Source organism: Panthera leo, chromosome E1 (genome assembly GCF_018350215.1).
Source record: "Panthera leo isolate Ple1 chromosome E1, P.leo_Ple1_pat1.1, whole genome shotgun sequence".
NCBI lineage: Eukaryota > Metazoa > Chordata > Mammalia > Carnivora > Felidae > Panthera > Panthera leo.
Window position 1 is genome coordinate 60,009,563 of NC_056692.1, and position 19,345 is coordinate 60,028,907.

Genomic DNA, 19,345 nt, shown 5'->3' on the forward strand with positions numbered 1-19,345 from the left:
ACGGGTAAGGGAGGGTCACACAGGCCCGCCTCCCACCCCCGGGGCAGAGACATGAAGTCCTCAGCACGGTCTGCGTCCGGGCCGGCCTCTCGTGGGCATCGTGCAGCGAAGAGACGTGGCCGGCATTAAGGCAAAGAGGCATCAGGGTGCCGCCCACAAGTCCCCGGGGACCCCAGAGCACACGTGCAAGGTCTGACCTCGACCCCTGGCAGCGGCCCTCCCTACAGGCCGGCCCCTGCTCTCTCACGCAGGCCTGCCGCAACGGCCACACGCCACGCAGGCGGCTGGGGGCCGGCAGGGCAGTGGGAGGAAACGGTGTACAGGGCAAAGCGGGTCCTGGACAACCCAGCTCGCCCCACGCAGGCCTGGTCCGAGGCCTCGGGGCGGGGTGGGGGGAGGCGATCCTCAGCGGAGCCACCGCCGCCCTCCTGCTGGTCCACCGAGTCCGCAGCTGTGGCGGCTGTGTGGCTTGGCAGAAGAGTCTCAGGCACTGAGGTTTACTTCCAAGAACTGACTGTGGGTTCCCGTCCACCCTCGCCCACCCTGTGCCCACCCTGTGCCCGCTCCCAGGGACTCGGTATGGGAGGGCAGGAAGTGGAAACTAGTCTCTCTCACTCCCCTTTTATGTTGTTTTTACCTTAAAAAGAAATAAATAAAAGTCTTCCGGGCAGAAATTACTGATAACTGTTATTACAACCAACGCAGACTTTAAAAAGCCCCACCTGGATGTCTGGTGAGAGCGAGAAGGGTGGGCAGCAAACTAAGCCGCAGATCAAGCAAACGGTGGGTCGGCGAGCCCGGTCCTGCTCACGTTCCGCCAGACGGCGGCTGCTGGCAGGGGAGGAAGAGGCCTCACGGGCAGGGTCTGCCCAGAGCGACAGGTACGGTGGCCACCAAAAACCCCCAACCGGAACCACGGGAGGGGCAAGAACAAAAAGCATCCAAAGGGAAGGGAAGAGAAAGCTGGATGGTGGCAGTAAGGCCTCGGCGTCCCTCCCAACCCCAGGTGACGATTCCGAGGCGCCAGGGGCCTTCCATCACCTCGGAGGCCGGCACGGGGCGTCTGGGGGGGGGGGGGGGGGGGGGGAGACCACCGTGCCGCTCCGCTAGGAGGCTGCTGCCAGCCCGCAGAGCGCCAGGCTGGCTCTCCCTCCACGGAAGCCTGGTGCTGAGAAGCTTCGTGGGTCGGAGACCCCAGGGCAGCCCCCCTGCCCCGCCCTTCAGGGCTGCCCACCGCGGGGCGACGGTTGCAATGATCCCGGCTGCAGAGAGAGGCTGCGGTGGGCCGAGTCCTGCCAGCAGGGGCCGGGGGCCCTAGGTCCTAGGGAGGCTACACATCTCGCAGTGGCCGGTGCCCGGCTGGTTCATGAAGGTGCAGTGCTGACAGGCCCACATGGCGGCCGTGGCAGCGTGCGTGGAGCCGCCCACGGCTCCATACTCCTGGAGGCCTGGAAGCTGCACTCCGACCGTGCCTGTGGGGGGAGAGAAACGGCCACTCGTCGTGGTTCGTCGGTAGCGGGTGGGGCGCGGCGGGACGCCCCACCCGCCCCAGAGCTCTCCTGCACCGCCCCCAGAGCAAATGGGGGCTCGCAAAGAAAGCACTACAGGTAGGGACGGCCTGGGTGCCAGGACCCCCGCTGCGAGTCCCCTGCTCGCACACAGGACCCCGCTAAATACACGACACCGTTGCCCTCAGAACCCGAAGCCGTCACCCGTGACCAACTCTACCCCACCGCCACCCTCCTCGTGTGCCGTGTCCGTGGCGCCCTCCTTCCTCCTGCTGCGTGTGGGCTCTTTGTGAGAACACCGGTGCTGGCTACCCACTTCCCTGGCGATGGCCATCTGGGTCGTTGACAGTTCCGAGCCATTATCAACAAAGCTGCCGTCAACATGCTTGCACGCACCTCCGCGTGGGCCCGTGTTTTCACGTCTCGGGTGAAAACCTAGGAGCAGGCTCGCCGGATCCCAGAGGAAGTGACCGTTTACAAAACGCGGCCAGACGGCTCTCCCGTCCTCACCAGCGTGGGCGAACCCGCGAGCACGTAACACTGCCAGTTTCTCGTCTCAGCCACTCTGCCGAATGGGTAGCGGTCTCTTGTTTATTGCACTTTGCGTTTCCCTGACGACTAACGATGGTGACCGTCGCCGTTACCTCTTTCTGTGAAATGTCTCGCCCGGTTGTTGTTTTTTTAAATTCGAGGATGGGTGACGTACAACTTTCTATTAGTTTGGGTGCCCAACACGGTGGCTCGCCGGTCCTGTACGTTACCCAGTGCTCCCCCCACGTTATCACAACATCCCTGACCGTTCCCCGTGCTGTGCTGGTCAACCCCGTGCCCAGTCTCTCTGGGCATTCCTGGGCTGACGCTGAGGGCCCCGGAATATTCAAGCTGTTGCCATCCACATTCCCGTGTGAAGGATTCAAACGGAACGGTGCCGGCGTAGGGGCCACGGGTACCAGAGACTTACACCAGGGGCTGAGCGCCGCTGGCTGGCACCAGACCGCCGTCCTCCCGAGGACACGAGGCTGCAGGCCTACGTTTTCGGGAATTTGGTGGGAAGACCTTGTCCTCTGCCTCAGAATATACGAGCAGTGTTTCAGAACGCCAGGGCAAGAGTAAAGGCACGTGGAGCCGGCCGCGTCACTGGTCCGTCAGAATCGTATAGGAAAAAACCTGACGGACGAGCAGCGCAGCACAACAAATACTAGGCCCTTCGGGCCCCCGATCCCCCGGGGACCTTAGCGTCAAGAGAGAACAAGAGCTCTCCACCTGGGTGCCCTCACAGCGGAGACTCCACTGGCTCTAAGATCTACCCACTGCACTGAGCCAACGCTACAGACACCCCCTATGTGTATTTGCCAAGCCGTGTGAGGAGGGCATTCCAGAGCTGCTCAAAGCCACGGGGCAAAGGGCTGCACCGCGGCCACCACTCTCAGTGCTCGGCCGGACGGCTCGGCCACAGCGTAGCACCTGCCCGGAAGGAACCACAGACGGAAGGCTCTCCCGGGGCAGCGTGCCGACTCAGGTTCCGAGACACAGATCCCCACATTCTCTTCGGAACACTTTCCCTCCTTATCCATCGAGAAAGTTCGGAGGACCGGCAGAAAGGAGGGGAAAAAGAAAAGGCTGACACCAAAGGGTTCTGGCCTTTCGGCACTTACGTGAATGTGAGGTTTCCGTGCATCTAAAATAAGGGCTTTTGAATTGCTCCTAAGACGCTGGAGCTTAGCAGATCCCCCATGTACATGTGGGTGCGTGCACGGAACTGTATCCCAACGATCCGGGTGACCTTTACAGCACGCACGTTACAGCAACGAGAAGGTCCGTGCTCGTGTGATGGCCCGGGACACCCGTCGGGGCGCACCGGGGGGTCCGGCTCCCAGGACATAAGCAGCTTCGCCTGGGCTCTAGCGCTAGGAGTATGAGAGCAGGACCCTCGGGACTGAGGAAAGGGAGGACACTTACTGCAGAGCTGCTCGATGGTGGCCCACTGTTCGGATTTCTTCCACGTCTGCGCGAGCTCCTCATTTCTGGTCCTCACAGCCTCCAGCAACAAGCTGATGCTGTCCTGCAAGAACCCAAAACCGGAGGCTCCAACCGGCTTTGCCTATGGTGGGCACACTCCGCTTAATAGGCTGCTTCCTATTAACCGTATGTTGGGAAACCTCAAGACACTCTTCAAAGGGAATGTAAAGAACCTCCCAGGCCGTCACCATGAAACAGAATACCACACACCTAGGTCTATACATCTACGTGCTGAATTTTAGTGCCAAAATTTAAGTTCTTCCCAAATAGCCCTAACGTGCTGCTCTCTGTCCTAAGCCAACCAGCGCTCTCAGCCACCGGACACTGAAGCTCACATTCCTTACCCTGAGGGCTCGGATGCACAGACAGGCGCCTGTGGCCGTGGGGTCCACCCTCCACCCTCACGCTTCTCCCTGGAGGCTCTCTACCTTCTCAACCAAGTCTGTAAAAATGCTCTCTAGATCCCAGGCCTCCAGGGTCAACGTGCAGAGAATTAAAATAGTTTATACATTGAGAATCTATAAGAGAGCTTTGGGGGCTCTCAGGAGCTCCCCGGAAAAATGTTTTCCAGCAGGTGACCGCCAAACAGTACGTGTTTACTGGCGAGGAGGCCGTGGTGTGAAGAGCCCAGGCTTTCGTCACCTGTCCAACCGGACCGGCAGTGGCTACACTTGGGGCCGGGGGGGCCACTCTCTGGGTTTAACAAGGCAGGCAAAGAAAGCCAGTGGGGAGTCTCGGGGTGCCTGATATCAAATACCAGAAGTGGGCAGTTCGGGGACAAAATACAGACACAAGATAAACCCAGCAGGGGGGCGCCTGGGTGGCGCAGTCGGTTAAGCGTCCGACTTCAGCCAGGTCACGATCTCGCGGTCCGTGAGTTCGAGCCCCGCGTCAGGCTCTGGGCTGATGGCTCAGAGCCTGGAGCCTGTTTCTGATTCTGTGTCTCCCTCTCTCTCTGCCCCTCCCCCGTTCATGCTCTGTCTCTCTCTGTCCCAAAAATAAATAAAACACATTGAAAAAAAAAATTAAAAAAAAAAAAAAAAAAAAAGATAAACCCAGCAGGACCCGAGAACGGCTATAGGCCACCTGACATAGGAGAACAGTGGGGAGGGAGGGACATCTCCTCTCCTCTCTGTCACCTGCAGGGAATGTGTTGAGTCAGTGGCTCAGAAAGAATTCGTCCCCCTCTCTCTGGTGTTTCCTTGGGTCTCCGACAGAAAGAAGGCACAAAATAAGTAGGGGCCTCCTGGCTGGACCCACTGACCACCGCCTACCGCCCCCTACCCCCGCAATGCTCAGATGGCAGCCAGTGTCGGTGACAGACGCCCTCTTCTCCCTGACGGCATGCCTTAAAAATGCCAACTATGCAGCTGTGCACTCAGGGTCTGGACGCTGGCCAACCTTCTGGGCCTAGGTGATAAAACCAAAGCTGATTCAGGAGGAGGCGAGAGATCAGTAAGAAGCAGAGGCTAGGATTCCAAAACCGTTAGGACAGAAATTATGTAAATGGTTGATCTCTAAAGCTCCACGCTAGAGGACACGGAGCTCACTATTGTCTGCTTCCCACGGGATTATAACAAACGAAGCTGTCCTCCATCACGGGGGGGGGGGGGGGGGGCAGACACTTAAAACAAGTTGTTTCAGTGCAAATGCTTCGTGTCAAAAATCCATCATTCTACCGGCAAGCCCCTTGTGAAAAGCCACCGCCCGCAGGACGTAAGGGGGACTGCGACCCGGCTTCCCAGCCACGCTCTGGCTTGAGAGGAAAAGCAGCGTCTCTTTATAGCCAATCCCGCCCGAGGACTACAAAGCCAGGTGCTCGGCGGGCGCGCACACGCAGGCCGGGCCCGTACCTGCAGAGGCATGACTTCATTGGTGACCAGAAAGAGCAGGAGATGGAAATCCGAGATGGTGTCCAGGAACACGGAGGAAGTATTCTGGGACAGGTAGGTGGCCAGACTGTGGAAGTCCTAGAGCGGTGAGGCAGAAGGACGCAGTGAACGGGAGCATGCTGTGGCCACCCCACTGCCCAGACAGCTGTCCGTCTCCGCCTGGGCCACGGCTGAATGCAGGGTGCGGACACACACCTCTCCCATCTCGTTCTACGGCCACCGACGGGGACCCGGGCATAGGGACGCACGTGGCCGCGGCACAGGCTGTGGCCCTCGGCACACGTGACGCATCGAGGGACGTGCAAGGGAGCGCGTTTATAAAGCTGACCCAGCTGGGAGACGCGTTCAAAAAAAGACACGTCCAAGTGGAGTGGGCTGCGGGAAGGGCCCACTTCGGGGCGAGACGACTGGTCTGTGCTCCCTGTGCAGCCGCGCTGTTGACTGGGGCAGCGTGACTGCGATGAGGAGTAACTATGTGTGCGAGTTGGGGGGATTATGAGACGCCGCGCCTTCGGCAAAACTCAAAACAGGACGTTCAAGAGAGCCACCCGGTAAGTGGCTCTGCACCGCTACAAGCGGCCCGGGTCCCCGCACGGACAGATGCACCTAGGAACAAACGTGTCCCGGACCATCCGTGTGGCAGCACGAGGCAGCTTCAGCAATTCCGCACGGCCTCCGCCGTGCCTCAGAGGAGGGGCCGCCGCGCAGGACGTGGCGGGAAGCCCAGGCGGCGAGGCCCACGCGGCAGGATGACAGAGCAAAGAGAGACATCTCCACAAAGACGGGACGCTGGTCAACAAACAAATGACACAAAAGTTGTTGGGAGAGGACACAAGTGGTGAATAGATCTGGGGAAAAAAAGAAGTCAGCCGACCACGGCTCTTCCGGCAGATCCACAGGCCTGGGGCCTCCGAGGATTTGCCTCTGTGGGGATTCATCAACCCCACTCCAGAGAGGGTGTCACGGTGACCAACAGCGTCTCGAAAAAAGTCCCAGCTGGTGGCTCTGCCATAAGAATCAATCGGGAGAGTGTAAAAGCTTGGTACTTTCTGGGAAAACGACACTGACACCAGATAAACAAGCGGCAGTTACTTTAAGTTATGTTTGTAAAGAAAAGAGCTTACCTGTGTCTCACCCAGCACGTCCCGGTTCTCAATAGGAAACGGATTTTGCGAAATAGGAAAAGTATAAACTGGATCCTTGGGGAAAGTTGTTGTGATCTAATGAACAGAAACACGAACCCACCATCACTTGTGCGCCAACGGGCGAGGGCGGCCCTCAGGTGCCACGAGCAGCGACGCCCTCCCCGAGCTCCGAGTCCCTCACGGCCGCGGAGGCCCGACTGCTCCACGCTGGACGCAGCGGTTACCCGCTAACGACACGCCTAAGTGAGACCCCTGATGCTCAGGACTCTGGGAAGCAAACCGAAGAATCGTTTTTGACGATTTCTAGGACCGTGCCATTTGCGGGCGGTTTCTGTAAGCCGACGATAAGCCAGAGGGCGCGCCGTGGGAGCGCCACGGACGCGGCTGGGAGGGCTCTCAGGGGCAGCCCGCGACGGCCTGAGAGGCGCAGTGACCTCCAGAGAGCCCGCGGCACCACTGCACGGGGCCAGGACACGTCCAGGCCGCGAGGGAGCCGCTGCTCAGCCCCGAGGCGCGGCGCACGGCCATCCCGCTCGCCATCAGACGGGCTGGAGTCAAGAACGTGTGTCCGGGGGGAACCTGAACTCTTCATTTGGCTCAGACGTGCTTTACTAGCAACGGAGAGCATCTTCAATCCGGCACACAGTCGACGGGAACTACAGGACAGTGGTAAGTGTGCAATAACCGATACAAATACCGGTTTCACTGCTCCGGGCAGATGCTCCCCCGCCCCAAAGTGCCACATTTTGGTTGACGCAGCTTTTCCTCTGCAACGCGACACCAGCGGCAGCGGATTACACGTCGTCCAGATTTAGAGCAGCTATTCTGGTTCCTTCGGGACTATTTCTCGGGAATGAAAGTGTCGTTCTGGTCTGCTTTTTGCATCGGCGAAGGCAGCGGGCTGTCTGGGGCTGGCCCGGGATGTGCTGTGACTGTGCCAGCAGGCTCAAGGACAAGCCGAGCCGGCAGCAGCATCTGAGACCAGAGCCCTGATGGTCTTGAAGATTTTTTTACTTTTTAAAACAATTGTTTAAAGTTTATGAATTTATTTTAGGAAAGAAAGAGTGCGAGCCAGCAGGGGAGGGGCAGAGAAAGGAGAGAGAGGGAGGGAGAGAGGGAGAGACGGGGAGAGAGGGGGAGAGAGAGGGAGAGAGAGGAAGAGAGGGAGAGAGAGGAAGAGAGGGAGAGAGAGGGAGAGACAGGGAGAGGGAGAGGGAGGGAGAGGGAGGGAGAGGGAGGGAGAGGGAGGGAGAGGGAGGGAGAGGGAGGGAGAGGGAGGGGGAGAGGGAGAGAGGGAGAGGGAGAGAGGGAGAGGGAGAGAGAGAGAGGGAGGGAGGGAGGGAGAGAGAGAGGGAGGGAGGGAGGGAGAGAGAGAGGGAGGGAGGGAGGGAGAGAGAGAGGGAGGGAGGGAGGGAGAGAGAGAGGGAGAGAGGGAGAGAGAGAGGGAGAGAGAGAGACACCCAAGCAGGCTCCACTCCTCGTTGTGGGGTTCCATCTCACGACCATGCAACCGTGACGTGAGTCAAAATCCAGAGTCAGATGCTCAACCGAGTGAGCCGCCCAGGCACCCCAACTGAACAATTTGTCGATTTTTACTTTTATTTCTGTTTATTTTTAAATGTTTATTTTTGAGACAGAGAGGACGTGCATGAAAGCAGGTGAGGGGCAGAGAGAGAGAGGGGGACGAGGGATCTGAAGTCAGCTCTGCGCTGACAGCAGCGAGCCCGACGCGGGGCTCGAACTGACGAACCTCGACATCATGACCTAAACCGAAGTTGGATGCTTAACCGACTGAGCCACCCAGGCGCCCCACTTAAAGATGTTATTTTTACGTAATTTCAGCACCCAATGTGAGGCTTAAACTCACAACCCTAAGGTTAAGAGCCACACCCTCTACCGACTGAGCCAGGCTGGCACCCAGCCCACTCATCTTTTACTGACGAGAGCATGCAGCCGTGTGGACTCCAGCCCCGGGGCCACGTACTGGCTGTGTGGCCTGTCAGCTGCGGACAGATCCCAGGCCTCACTCTGTCCCTCTGCAAGACAAAGACAGCCCCGAGTGCCTACAGTCACCAAGGTTCAGACACGCAAGCCTGCATTATTAGTCTCAGCCTCTGTCCTTGCTGCAGAGACAAAGGTCTGTGGACTGTGCAGTGCTCCCCCTTCGGGAGGCAGAGACAGTGGTGGACCAGCACAACAGGGCACCTCCCAGGCCACGGATGTGGAATTAAGAGATGTCTGTGCTGGACTTGTAACCTCCCCTTAGAGCCCGGCCGAACCAAAGTGCCCTGGGCGGTTTGTGAATATCTCAGACACCGGAGAGGGGTGCAGTGAGCCCAGCACCTCGTCTCCTGTTTCGGTGCCCCCCACCCAGCCAGTTTCAGGTCATCTGGCCAATGCCCGGCCGCCTCCACAGCACATCCACGGCACTCCGGGTACCGAGGCCCATCCCTCCTCTTGCGTGACTTTAGTGGCCCGGTCACGAGGTTTGGGGACATCAGACAAGCCTGGTCGGGCGTGGGGCTGGAGATGGCCGTCTGGTCTGGACACCTGCTCTCAAGGGACTGTTCCAGCCTCCCTCCACAAGAACAGAGAGCTCAGGTGTCCCAGGGCGCAACGTTCCCTTACAACCAAGCTCACTGACACAGCACACTAAGCAAGAACTCGGTTCTTTTCTAAAAGGAAAGGGGTGGGGAGGCCACGGGGAGGGGAGACCTCAGAAAGCTGGCTTTAAATCATGCCGACCCCTCCTAAGTGTATGTTCCGTCAATCTGTTTTCATCTTAATTACACCCTAGGTAGTCTAACAAACAGATGCCTTTACGGCCTAGGTAATAAATATGTTCTCGGGAGCCGTCAACTGCAATGGAGCACCGGTGGGCTTGGCTCACGGGGACCTGCTGCTCCAAATGCAATGATGTTTTACAGCCCGAATCACGTGCCCTTCCTGAGTCCAAACACGGCCGAAGAGATCCCGGCCGGAAGCAGTCAGGAAACGAGCCGCTGCCCATCCCCTTGGGACGGAGCCGGCTGCTGCAGATGCCTCGGGCACTGGAGCCCTCTGTGGCGCTCTGGCCGGGGGCCACACCTCCCGCAAGGAGCGGAGCCTGGATGGTGGAGCCAGCTGCCTCCTTGGCTCCCGGAGCTCTGCCCAGGAGAGCACCCGCCGACTCACCCGAGGACAGTCACAGCCGCGTGCCCCCGGGACTGACTCAGGTGAGGCGGCCCACCACGAGCCCGGCCTGGCAGCCGCACCGTGACCAGCACAGCACCGAGCACGCCGAGCACGGAGCCACGCCGGGCTGGCTGGCTGATCTCCAGAGGCCGCCTGGCCAGGTCGCCGGTCCAGGGTTGCATTTTTGTCAGGGAGAGGTAAACCCTAAGTTGTTTTTAAAGAAGTAAAAAAACAAGCTGGAAGAAAACCAGCTTTTCGGGGATGACAGGAGCTCAGGGATTCCTATGCTTTCTGTGTGGCTGTCCCGGGCCAGGTAGAGGGGCGGCTGTCCACGTCGCAGCCGCCACTGCACGCAGCCCCCACCCAGCAGCCCGGGGGGGTGGACGACGCACACTTACGTCTATGATCAGATACTCCACGGGAAGGGGCCGGGCCAGCTGGGTGATCTCATTGCCAAACTTGTCTATGTCCTGGAACGGGAAACAAAAGCGAGAGGTGTGAGCAAGGGTTTGCTGACCAGTGACACGGCTGGCCTCTCACAGGCTTGTCTTACCTGGTCAATGGTCACAATTCTTGTGGAGTATGTAAAAAGCAGAGGAAGATGTGCATGTTTTTGTCCCGCATCTGCCTCTGTTATGATGGCCACAACATGAAGGAGCAGCCGTGTTCTTGGTTAACAGGGTGTCTCCACTGGGAGAGCGTTTTCCAGCAACCCCCCCCCCCCCCCAAACACACATACACCAGGCCCGGCACTCGCTGCCCCTTGCAGGACACATGGCCCGGGCCCCTGCCCACAGGCCCCACCTGCACCTCTCTGTCCCGCACAAGCGCTCCCCAACCTCGGGACTGAGTGCTAGCTCCCAACGACCCCCCTCACACCCTCCTCTGAAATCCCCACTTCATCCGGTACATTAATAAAATAAATACGTACGCAAATGAGCACACGTACGCACAAATATGCAGACATGGAAAACCCCCGCCACCAATCTGTCAGAGTCTAAACTTGTTCTGCTTTGTCAGATGCACAGAACATAAAGTTTAATTATGGGGAAAAACGGCCAGCATATGTTCATTAATCATAAAATGACAATTATATCTGATTTATGTCAAACATGCTGAGTTCAAACAGAGCTCTAGAAATAAATTCATAAGAACCAACACTTTTCATTAAAGATTCTGTGAGAGGGGATCATATTTTCTATCTAAATCATCACTTAACATCATATAAATCATTCTCTGACTCATATATAAATTATATATCCATAACTTCCAATTACGAGGCCTTACATAAAAGTTTACACTTATTAAAGCTCTCAAACCTGAAGGGAAGCCAAGCAGGTCCCCCGGAGGGGCTCCCCCTGCAGGATGACGCAGGGCCACCCCGGCACACGGGCACCTTGCCGGGGACGTCAGAGGTGTGCACCTTGTCTCCAGACAACCCACGTCGGTGGTTCCTAAGTCGAACCAGGCTTATCACCCTAATGGCAAGACCAGGGATCCCATTTGGCCCAGATCCTGTTTTTTAGAAATTAAAATTTCTCATCTGCAATACGTCTCAGTTTATCTAGGCTTTCCCTCCCTTCCTTCCAGCCACGACGTAAGAGAGCTGCCCGCCAGCACCTGCCCCTCGGCTCTCCCAGAAAATGGTCCAAACAGCTTGAACCAGCTAGCTATCCAGGGAGCATTAGCACCCATCAAAGGACACAATCCCGAAAACAGCACACCGCTTTGTCTGTCTGCCTTCCTTTGAAGTCGGAGTGACTTCCTACCGAATTCGGGGAAGAGTCACTTGTCCTGCCACGTGCCAGGTGGCTACCCTGGGCTCGTCTGTGCAGCAGTCAGGTTGGGCCTAGCTTTCCGTGGCCCTGCCGGCTTCACAGGGGCAGCTGGAGACAGGAGACTGCTGAGAGGGTCCTGGGGCCCCAGAGGCGGTGGTTTCTCGACGGAGGAGATATGGTAGGAGGTGGGAATCAAACCCAATCAAACTAAATCACCATTTCCAAAAATACGCGCTTGCCCCTACAAGAAAGAACCTGCAACAACTCACCCATAATTAGCCCACCTGGAATTCATCTTCAAATCTAATTAAGCTCTAATATGCAGAAACATTCCTCCAGCACCTGTTCGCTTTAATGTCCCCCTCCAGGGATTTTTCTCGTTAAATGCCCCTCTCTCCTTTTTCTGTGTCGTGCTATTCTCTTTCAAATTTAACTACCCGACTGTACCTTTCTGCTCCCCAAGAAAATAAAGGTGTTGCATCCCCCTCTGTTCCCCGGGGCTGGGGGAAAACAGGTAACTTCTCTCTCTCCCGCATGCCTCCCTGCTGATGTCTTTGCCAGCCAGCCCCCAGTCCTCTACCGCATCTCAAAAGCAATTACTTTTTATGGGCGTCAGCAGATGTTGGACTGAGGGAGGAGGGCCTCTCAATTCCCGGGTCAGCAGTCAAAGCGTCAGCGGTTCCTCGTCCGAGGGGAGCAAGCCTCCGGGAGAGGCGGGGGCCGAGGTCCCCAGCGCCCCCCCACCGGCAACGACCATGAGCACAGACCGCGGCACCGTAGTGGTGACGTCACAGAAGAGTCCGGGATCTCCGTCTTGGTGCCAGGAAAAGGGCAAACTCCACTGACCGGGTGGCACCATCTTGCTTTGGAAAAGGCGAATGAAATCCTTGATGTATTGCTTTTCTCTTTATTTTATCTTTAAAAGTTTATTTGGTTTTGAGAGACAGAGGAAGAGCACGAACAGGAGAGGGACAGAGCACGAACAGGAGAGGGACAGAGAGAGAGGGAGAGAGAATCCCAGGCAGGCTCCGTGCTGTCAGCGCACAGCCTGATGTGGGACCCGAACGCACGAACCAAGAGATCATGACCTGAGCCGAAATCAAGAGTCAGACCCTTAACGGGCGGAGCCACCCAGGCGCCCCTTTTTTTAAGTTTACTCCTATTTTGCTTTTCTCTTTAAAGAACTGGCAAGATCTCAGAACAAACTTTCTCCAAGAATCACCGTCTAGGAAACGGTCTCACTGATAACCACCTGCAGAGTGTCTGTCAGATGCAGACACAACCAGTCGCCGGCATGTATTAGGCGCTGGTAGCCTACAGTCCAGGCTAGATACCGCGTGCGCACAACCCCGGGGTCCCCAGCGCATGATGAGGACACGGAGGGGTACCAAGGTGAGTTAACCTGCCCAAGATCTAACGGCTGGGAGGGGTGGAGGGGGTCAGAGACCCGGTCCATCCACAGCAGAATTCATCTCTGCATCAGAACTTGGCGATCTCCGCTCAACAACGCGATGGCGCCGTGAGGTCGCGCACTCCAACCCTACTCCTCCCCTCGTGGGGACCTTGTGGCCACAGACCCTGGTCCTGACAGCGGATTCGAATGAAAGCCTAGCTTGGAGATTTCAGGTACCACAAAATCCTTCTTCTGAGACCGGACATTATGCTAGTATGTTGTTCAGAATCTCTTCTCTTTTTGGCAATTTCTTGATTAATTGCTAAGTTTTCCTAAATAACGTTGGTAGCAAATGTAATCTCTTGTAATTAAAACATTTTGGAAGGGTGCCTGGGTGGCTAAATCAGTTGGACGTCTGACTCTGGCTGAAGTCATGATCTCACAGTTCGTGGGTTCGAGCCTTGTGTCGGGCTCCGTGCTGACAGCTCAGAGCCTGGAGCCTGGTTCAGATTCTGTGTCTCCATCTCTCTCTGCCCCTTCCCCATTCATGCTCACTCTCTCAAAAAATAAACATTAAAAAAAAAAAAACCACCATTTGTTTAAAAAAGCTAAATGAGGGGCATCTAGGGGGCTCGGTTGGTTAAGCATCTGATTCCTGATCTCTGCTCAGGTCATGATCTCATGGTTCATGAAATCGAGCCCTGAGCCAGGCTCTGCACCAACAGCACGGAAGCTGCTTGGGATTCTCTCTCTCTCTCTCTCTCTCTCTCTCTCTCTCTCAATAAATAAGTAAACAAACAAACAAACAAACAGCTGAATGAGTGAAGGGTCCCACCCTGACAAACATGTGATGTATAAGAGAACTACAATAAATAAACCAAAAAATAATGGATAAATGGATCACGAACCTCAATGTAAAATTAAACGATAAAAACACCAAGAGAAAACATAAGTAAGTATGTAGTTTTGGGATAAAGAATCATTTCCCAAATACAATGAAATGGGCAGAAATTATAACGAAAAAGACTCTGAACAGAAACGATTGCAGCTTCTCTGTATGGCAACTATAAAGAAAACGGCACCCTGGCATGTGTGTCAGCACATGACGGGTTAATCACAAAGACCAGCCAACCGAATGCAGAAAGCACAAGACAATTCCCCAAGGAAACAGAAGACACCCTCTCAGGATGAAGGGGTGCGGCGCGGGGTCCCGACAGCACGGCCCCGGGGGCTCAGACAGCGCCACCTTCTTGGAGATTTGGGAGAATGCATAAAACCCCCGAAACACACCTATCCTTCGACAAATGACGCCGGCACAGAGCACGTGGCAGGAGTGAGGCAGAGCTGGCCCAGAGAGCACTCCTGGGTAAGCGCCAGGCACTGGGGCGGCCCCCGAACGATGGCGGAGACAGAAAGGGGCTCCACGGGCCGAGCCCCCACGGCAGCTCCCGGCAGGAGAGCTGCCCCTTCTCTGCCTCCCTGTCCCCTCTCCCCCTTCCAGGGCCTCCAGAGAGGAGGACGCCAAAGATGGCTGGCTTGGCTTCCTTGCGGTCCGGCCACGCCAGACCTCGAACACACAGCCCCGGCCGTGCTCACGGTGCTACTCGCCGAAGTTCGTGACTCCAGTGCCTTCCCACCCACCCCAACCAGAGGCCTGGCTCCAGCCCGGGTCCCTTCCTGCTAGGACAGCAGAGCCCTGGGCCCTGGCACCCAGTCTCCACACCCAAAGGCCACAGCCAGTGGACGCACGGCCCCCGCGTGACAGCGCCAGCCTCATCGGGCTCCCCAGCCCTGTGCCCACAATGACCACCTACAACAGGGAGCTCCCTCCCCTCCTAGCGCGCCTCCTCGCGGATTGTGGGCCCACCTCACATCTCCCCCCCGCTGCCCTCTCCCAGCTCGGCAGCCGGCATGTGGTGCTCGTGTAGCCTGCCGCGAGATCCACCCGCCTCCACATCCCCTCCGGCGGGCACGTCCCAGAGCCACCTTCCACCTCTGCCCGTGTCTTCCCGCCACCCGCGTCACCATCTCCAGCGCGCTCCACCTACCGCAGAGCCACGGCCCCCAGACGCATCGGGGCCTGAGGACGTGTGGCCCCTGGACGAGGCCCTCCCCACCTGGCTAACTCTCACACTCTTCAGTTCCGGAGCGCCCTGCCACGCCACACCGGGGCACCCCCACGGTCGCCCCACGGACCGCCTGGGAGGAGGGCGCCGGTGCGACTCGCCCACCGCTGTCGTCCCGGGACCCAGGTGTGACACCTGGCAGGGGGTCGAGGTCTGGCCTGAGTGAAGACGCTGCAGACCCTGGCGACGCCGTCCTAGGCTCTCCTGCCCCCACGCGTGCACGGTGGGTGCTGGAAGCACAGGTGAAGGCTGGTGCCGGGCGCCTACTTCCCCGTCATCTAGAATTTCGGATTTCCCGGAAGCACACGTCCGATTTTGCGTTAGTAAAGTCCCTGTACGTTAAGTGAGACACAGACCTGTGCCCCTGGAGCGCGTGCGCCTTGGAGCTGCGCGCCCGCCCGACGGCACCCCCTCGGGGCTCCCGCTGCCTGGATGCTCGCCGCGAGCTTCCAGTAGCTCCACCTACTACTGTGGCCTCGCCCTCGGCCGAAGCCTGGCTTCCCGTGTGCAAACTGCTCCCCCGAGACTCCCAGTCCCAGCCCTCCAGCAGCGGCCCGCCGTCCGGGAGCCCGGGGCCCCCGTCCACCCCCAGCCGGTACCGTCCTGTCTCTGAACACCCCGGAGCCCAGGGCCGCCACACATTCTCTACCTACCGTGCTGCGCTGCCTCAAGGACACCGCCCGCGGTCTCCTCTGTTCCCCGCCCGTCACCTCTTCCCACAGGACACGCACGCGGGGTATTTCTTTGACGTTCACGAAACCCTGAACGAGCACGTGTCTTGGCCCCGCTTCCCACGGCAGCACCAGCCACCGCTCCGCCTGCCTTCCCAGCAGACCTGGCTCCTCCCTCGTCTCTTCTTTAAACCGCGCCGACCAGCCCCGCGTTCCCCACGCTAGCTGCGCCAGGCCCCGACGGCCACGTGGTGCCAACGGCGCCCCCATTCTGGACCCACGGGCGCCTCCGGACGAGGCAGCTCTGCCTGGCTTCCAGGTGTGCCCTTGTGCCCCGAGGGCGCACGGCAGCCCCGCCTGTCCGTGCTGGGGGCCCAGGCCTCGGCTGGCCCTGGACGCTCGTCTCCACCTCATCCAGGCAACGGCCCCGAACACCATCCGAACACCACGCCTGCAAATCCACCCCCAGGGAAACCCCAGGGAACGCGGCACCCTCCCAAGCCGCACCCTCACCTACCCGTGGCCGGGGTGACGATGGGGGGGCACCGGCACCGGCGTCCTGTCCAGAGCTGCACCAACGCGCACCAGCACCCCTAGCGGCATCCAGGAGCGACGGAAGCAGATGTCAGTTGTTAAATACATTGATTCAGCCACATATTCAATAACGTGCCCCCTTATCATTATGAGCCCCATTTAAAAACCTGATGGGGCGCCTGGGGGGCTCAGTTGGTTAAGCATCTGACTCTTGATTTCGGCTCAGGTCAGAATTTCAGGGTTCGTGGGATCGAGCCCTGCGTTGGGCTCTGCACTGACAGTGTGGAGCCGGCTCGGGATTCTCTCCCTCTCTCTCCGCCTCCCCTGTGTGCGCAGGTGTGCTCTCAAAATAAATAAACTTTAAAAAATCTGCTCTAAAATAACAGAAATGAAAAGGAAACATGCTAGACACAAACAGTGGCTACCGCTGATCACGCCTCCCCTGTGTCTTTTTGTAGGAATCAAGGGTGCGACCATGAACAAGTACAACTCTTGCATTAAATTATAAAAGAAACACACACATAGCGTCCACGCAGCACAGAAGACAGAAAAGACCAGTCCCCTCCACAGTGAACACCCCCCCCCCCCCGAAGATAACCCAGGTCAAGCAGTGACTCCTTCAGGAAAAGCACAGAAAACACGACGCCTTGGCCGTCCTGCGGGTCTCTTCACCTTCCTTCCTTCTCCGGTGTCCCGGTCTCAGGGCACCGCTCCCCACCCCCCCAGCCATTCGTTGCAGGCTGCACAGTACGTGCCGGGACGTACAGATCGGAGCTGTGGACAAGCACCGCCCTCCCGAAGGACCCCCGAGCTCTCCAGCCCCGTCCTCCATATAAATGCACACATCGATGTGTGCACAAACACCTACACATGTATCTTTACGCTGCACGTACAGGTACATGCTTAATTTTACATTATGAGTTTTATCCCAGGTATTTTTTTTTTTTTTTTTAAGAAAGCGAGAACAAGTGCAAGCAAGGGAAGCAGGGGAGAGGGGAAGAGGGGGAGAGAGAACGTAAAGCAGGCTCCACACTCAGCACAGAGCCTGACGTGGGGTTCAATCCCACCACCTGAGCCAAAATCAAGAGGCAGACACTCAACTGACCGAGCCACTCAGGCGCCCCTATCCCAGATTTTTAAATAATTTTCAAGCACATGCCTTTAATGGTCACATAGTATTTTATCCCAGAGACATTTTAATTGAAGGCCCTGTTATTGAACTTGTAGAATCACTTCCCATTTTTGTTTACCCCATACAACAACACGATGAGTAGCCTCAGACAGGCATCGGTGTGTGTCCCACCTGTAAGCCTGCAGGCCACAGCCCACAGCCCACGGTCCACAGGAGTTACTTCAATGTTTGCCTGTGGAGGTCTCTTTGCTCAAACTGGTATTTTCCTAAAACATGTGAGAAATGAGTGTCTCAAACCCCGTAAGTCTGTAACAAATTGTGGGAAGCACTGCTAGCCTGCTCTCACCGACAGGCGAGTGAGCAATCCAGGGAAACCACAGCAGGATTAAAGAAACAACATAGGCTCCGTGACAAAAGGGAGCTCGCTTCTTAAGTGCAAGAAACTTACAAGACATGCAAGCAAAAAGCAAATCTCCAAATAAAGAGCATTACCAGAAAGACAGACTCACAGTTAACGATAAAATCCTGAAAGCACTTATTTCATGGTCGCAAACAAGATAACAGCACTGGTCCCTGGACACTGTTCTGGAAGCCCTACCAGCACGAGGAGCCGAAATGAATGGCAAAGGGGAGACAACTACCATTCCTGGACAATACGTTCATCTGTGCAGAAAACCCACAAGAATATGTATATAAATTAGAGGAACTTACTACCCAAAGCAATCTACATATTCAATGCAATTCCTATCAAAATAACACCAGCATTCTTCACAAAGCTAGAACAAGCAATCCTAAAATTTGTATGGAACCAGAAAAGACCCTGAATAGCTAAAACAATCTTGAAAAAGAAAACCGAAGCTGGAGGCATTACACTCCCACACTTCAAGCTATACTACAAAGCTATAATCCTCAAGACAGCATGGTACTGGCACAAAAACAGACACTCAGATCAATGGAACAGAATAGAGACCCCAGAAATAGACCCACAAACGTATGGCCAACTAATCTTTGACAAAGCAGGAAAGAATATCCAACGGAATAAAGACAGTCTCTTCAGCAAGTGGTGCTGGGAAAACTGGACAGCGACACGCAGAAGAATGAACCTGGACCACTTTCTTACACCAGACACAAAAAGAAACTCAAAATGGATGAAAGACCTAAACATAAGACAGGAAGCATCAAAATCCTAGAGGAGAAAACAGGCAAAAACCTCTTTGACCTTGTCCATGGCAACTTCTTAACTCAACACGTCTCTGGAGGCAAGGGAAATGAGCAAATATGAACTACTGGGACCTCATCGGAATAAAAAGCTTCTGCACAGAGAAGGAAACAACCAGCAAAACTAAAAGGCAACTGAAGGAATGGGAGAAGATGTTTGCAAATGACATATCAGATAAAGGGTTAGTATCCAAAATCTATAAAGAACTTATCAAACTCAACACCCAAAAACCAAATAATCCAGTGAAGAAATGGGCAAAAAACATTAACAGACATTCTCTAAAGAAGATATCCAGATGGCGAACAGACACATGAAAACTTGCTCAACGTCACTCATCATCAGGCAAATACAAATCAAAACCACAATGAGATACCACCTCGCACCTGTCAGGATAGCGAACGCTAACAACTCAGGCAACAACAGATGTTGGTGAGGATGCAGAGAGAGAGGATCTCTTTTGCGCTGCTGGGGGGATCGCAAACTGGTGCAGCCATGCTGGAAAACAGTATGGAGCTTCCTCAAAAAACTAAAAATAGAACTACCCTACGACCCAGCAATTGCACTACTAGGCATTTACCCAAGGGATACAGGTGTGCTGTTTCGAAGGGGCACACGCACCCCAATGTTTATAGCAGCGCTACTGACAACAGCCAAAGTATGGAAACAGCCCAAATGTCCATCGACGGATGAATGGATAAAGATGTGGAATATATATACAATGGAGTATTACTCAGCGATCAAAAATTTTGCCATT

At 56.2% G+C, this 19,345-nt stretch overlaps 1 protein-coding gene across 1 annotated transcript in view; it reads right to left on the reverse strand.

Annotated features, from left to right (window-relative positions):
- Window positions 1-605: 605 nt before the first annotated feature.
- Window positions 606-19,345, reverse strand: part of NPLOC4 (NPL4 homolog, ubiquitin recognition factor) — a 59,635-nt gene continuing 40,895 nt past the window's right edge. The window contains exons 13-17 of the mRNA XM_042914654.1: window positions 10,137-10,208; window positions 6,544-6,639; window positions 5,381-5,497; window positions 3,468-3,570; window positions 606-1,472 (exon numbers count right to left, since the gene is read on the reverse strand). Of these exons, the coding sequence (XP_042770588.1) occupies window positions 1,315-1,472; window positions 3,468-3,570; window positions 5,381-5,497; window positions 6,544-6,639; window positions 10,137-10,208 (546 nt within the window). The 3' untranslated portion in view covers window positions 606-1,314. The remainder of the gene's footprint in view (window positions 1,473-3,467; window positions 3,571-5,380; window positions 5,498-6,543; window positions 6,640-10,136; window positions 10,209-19,345) is intronic.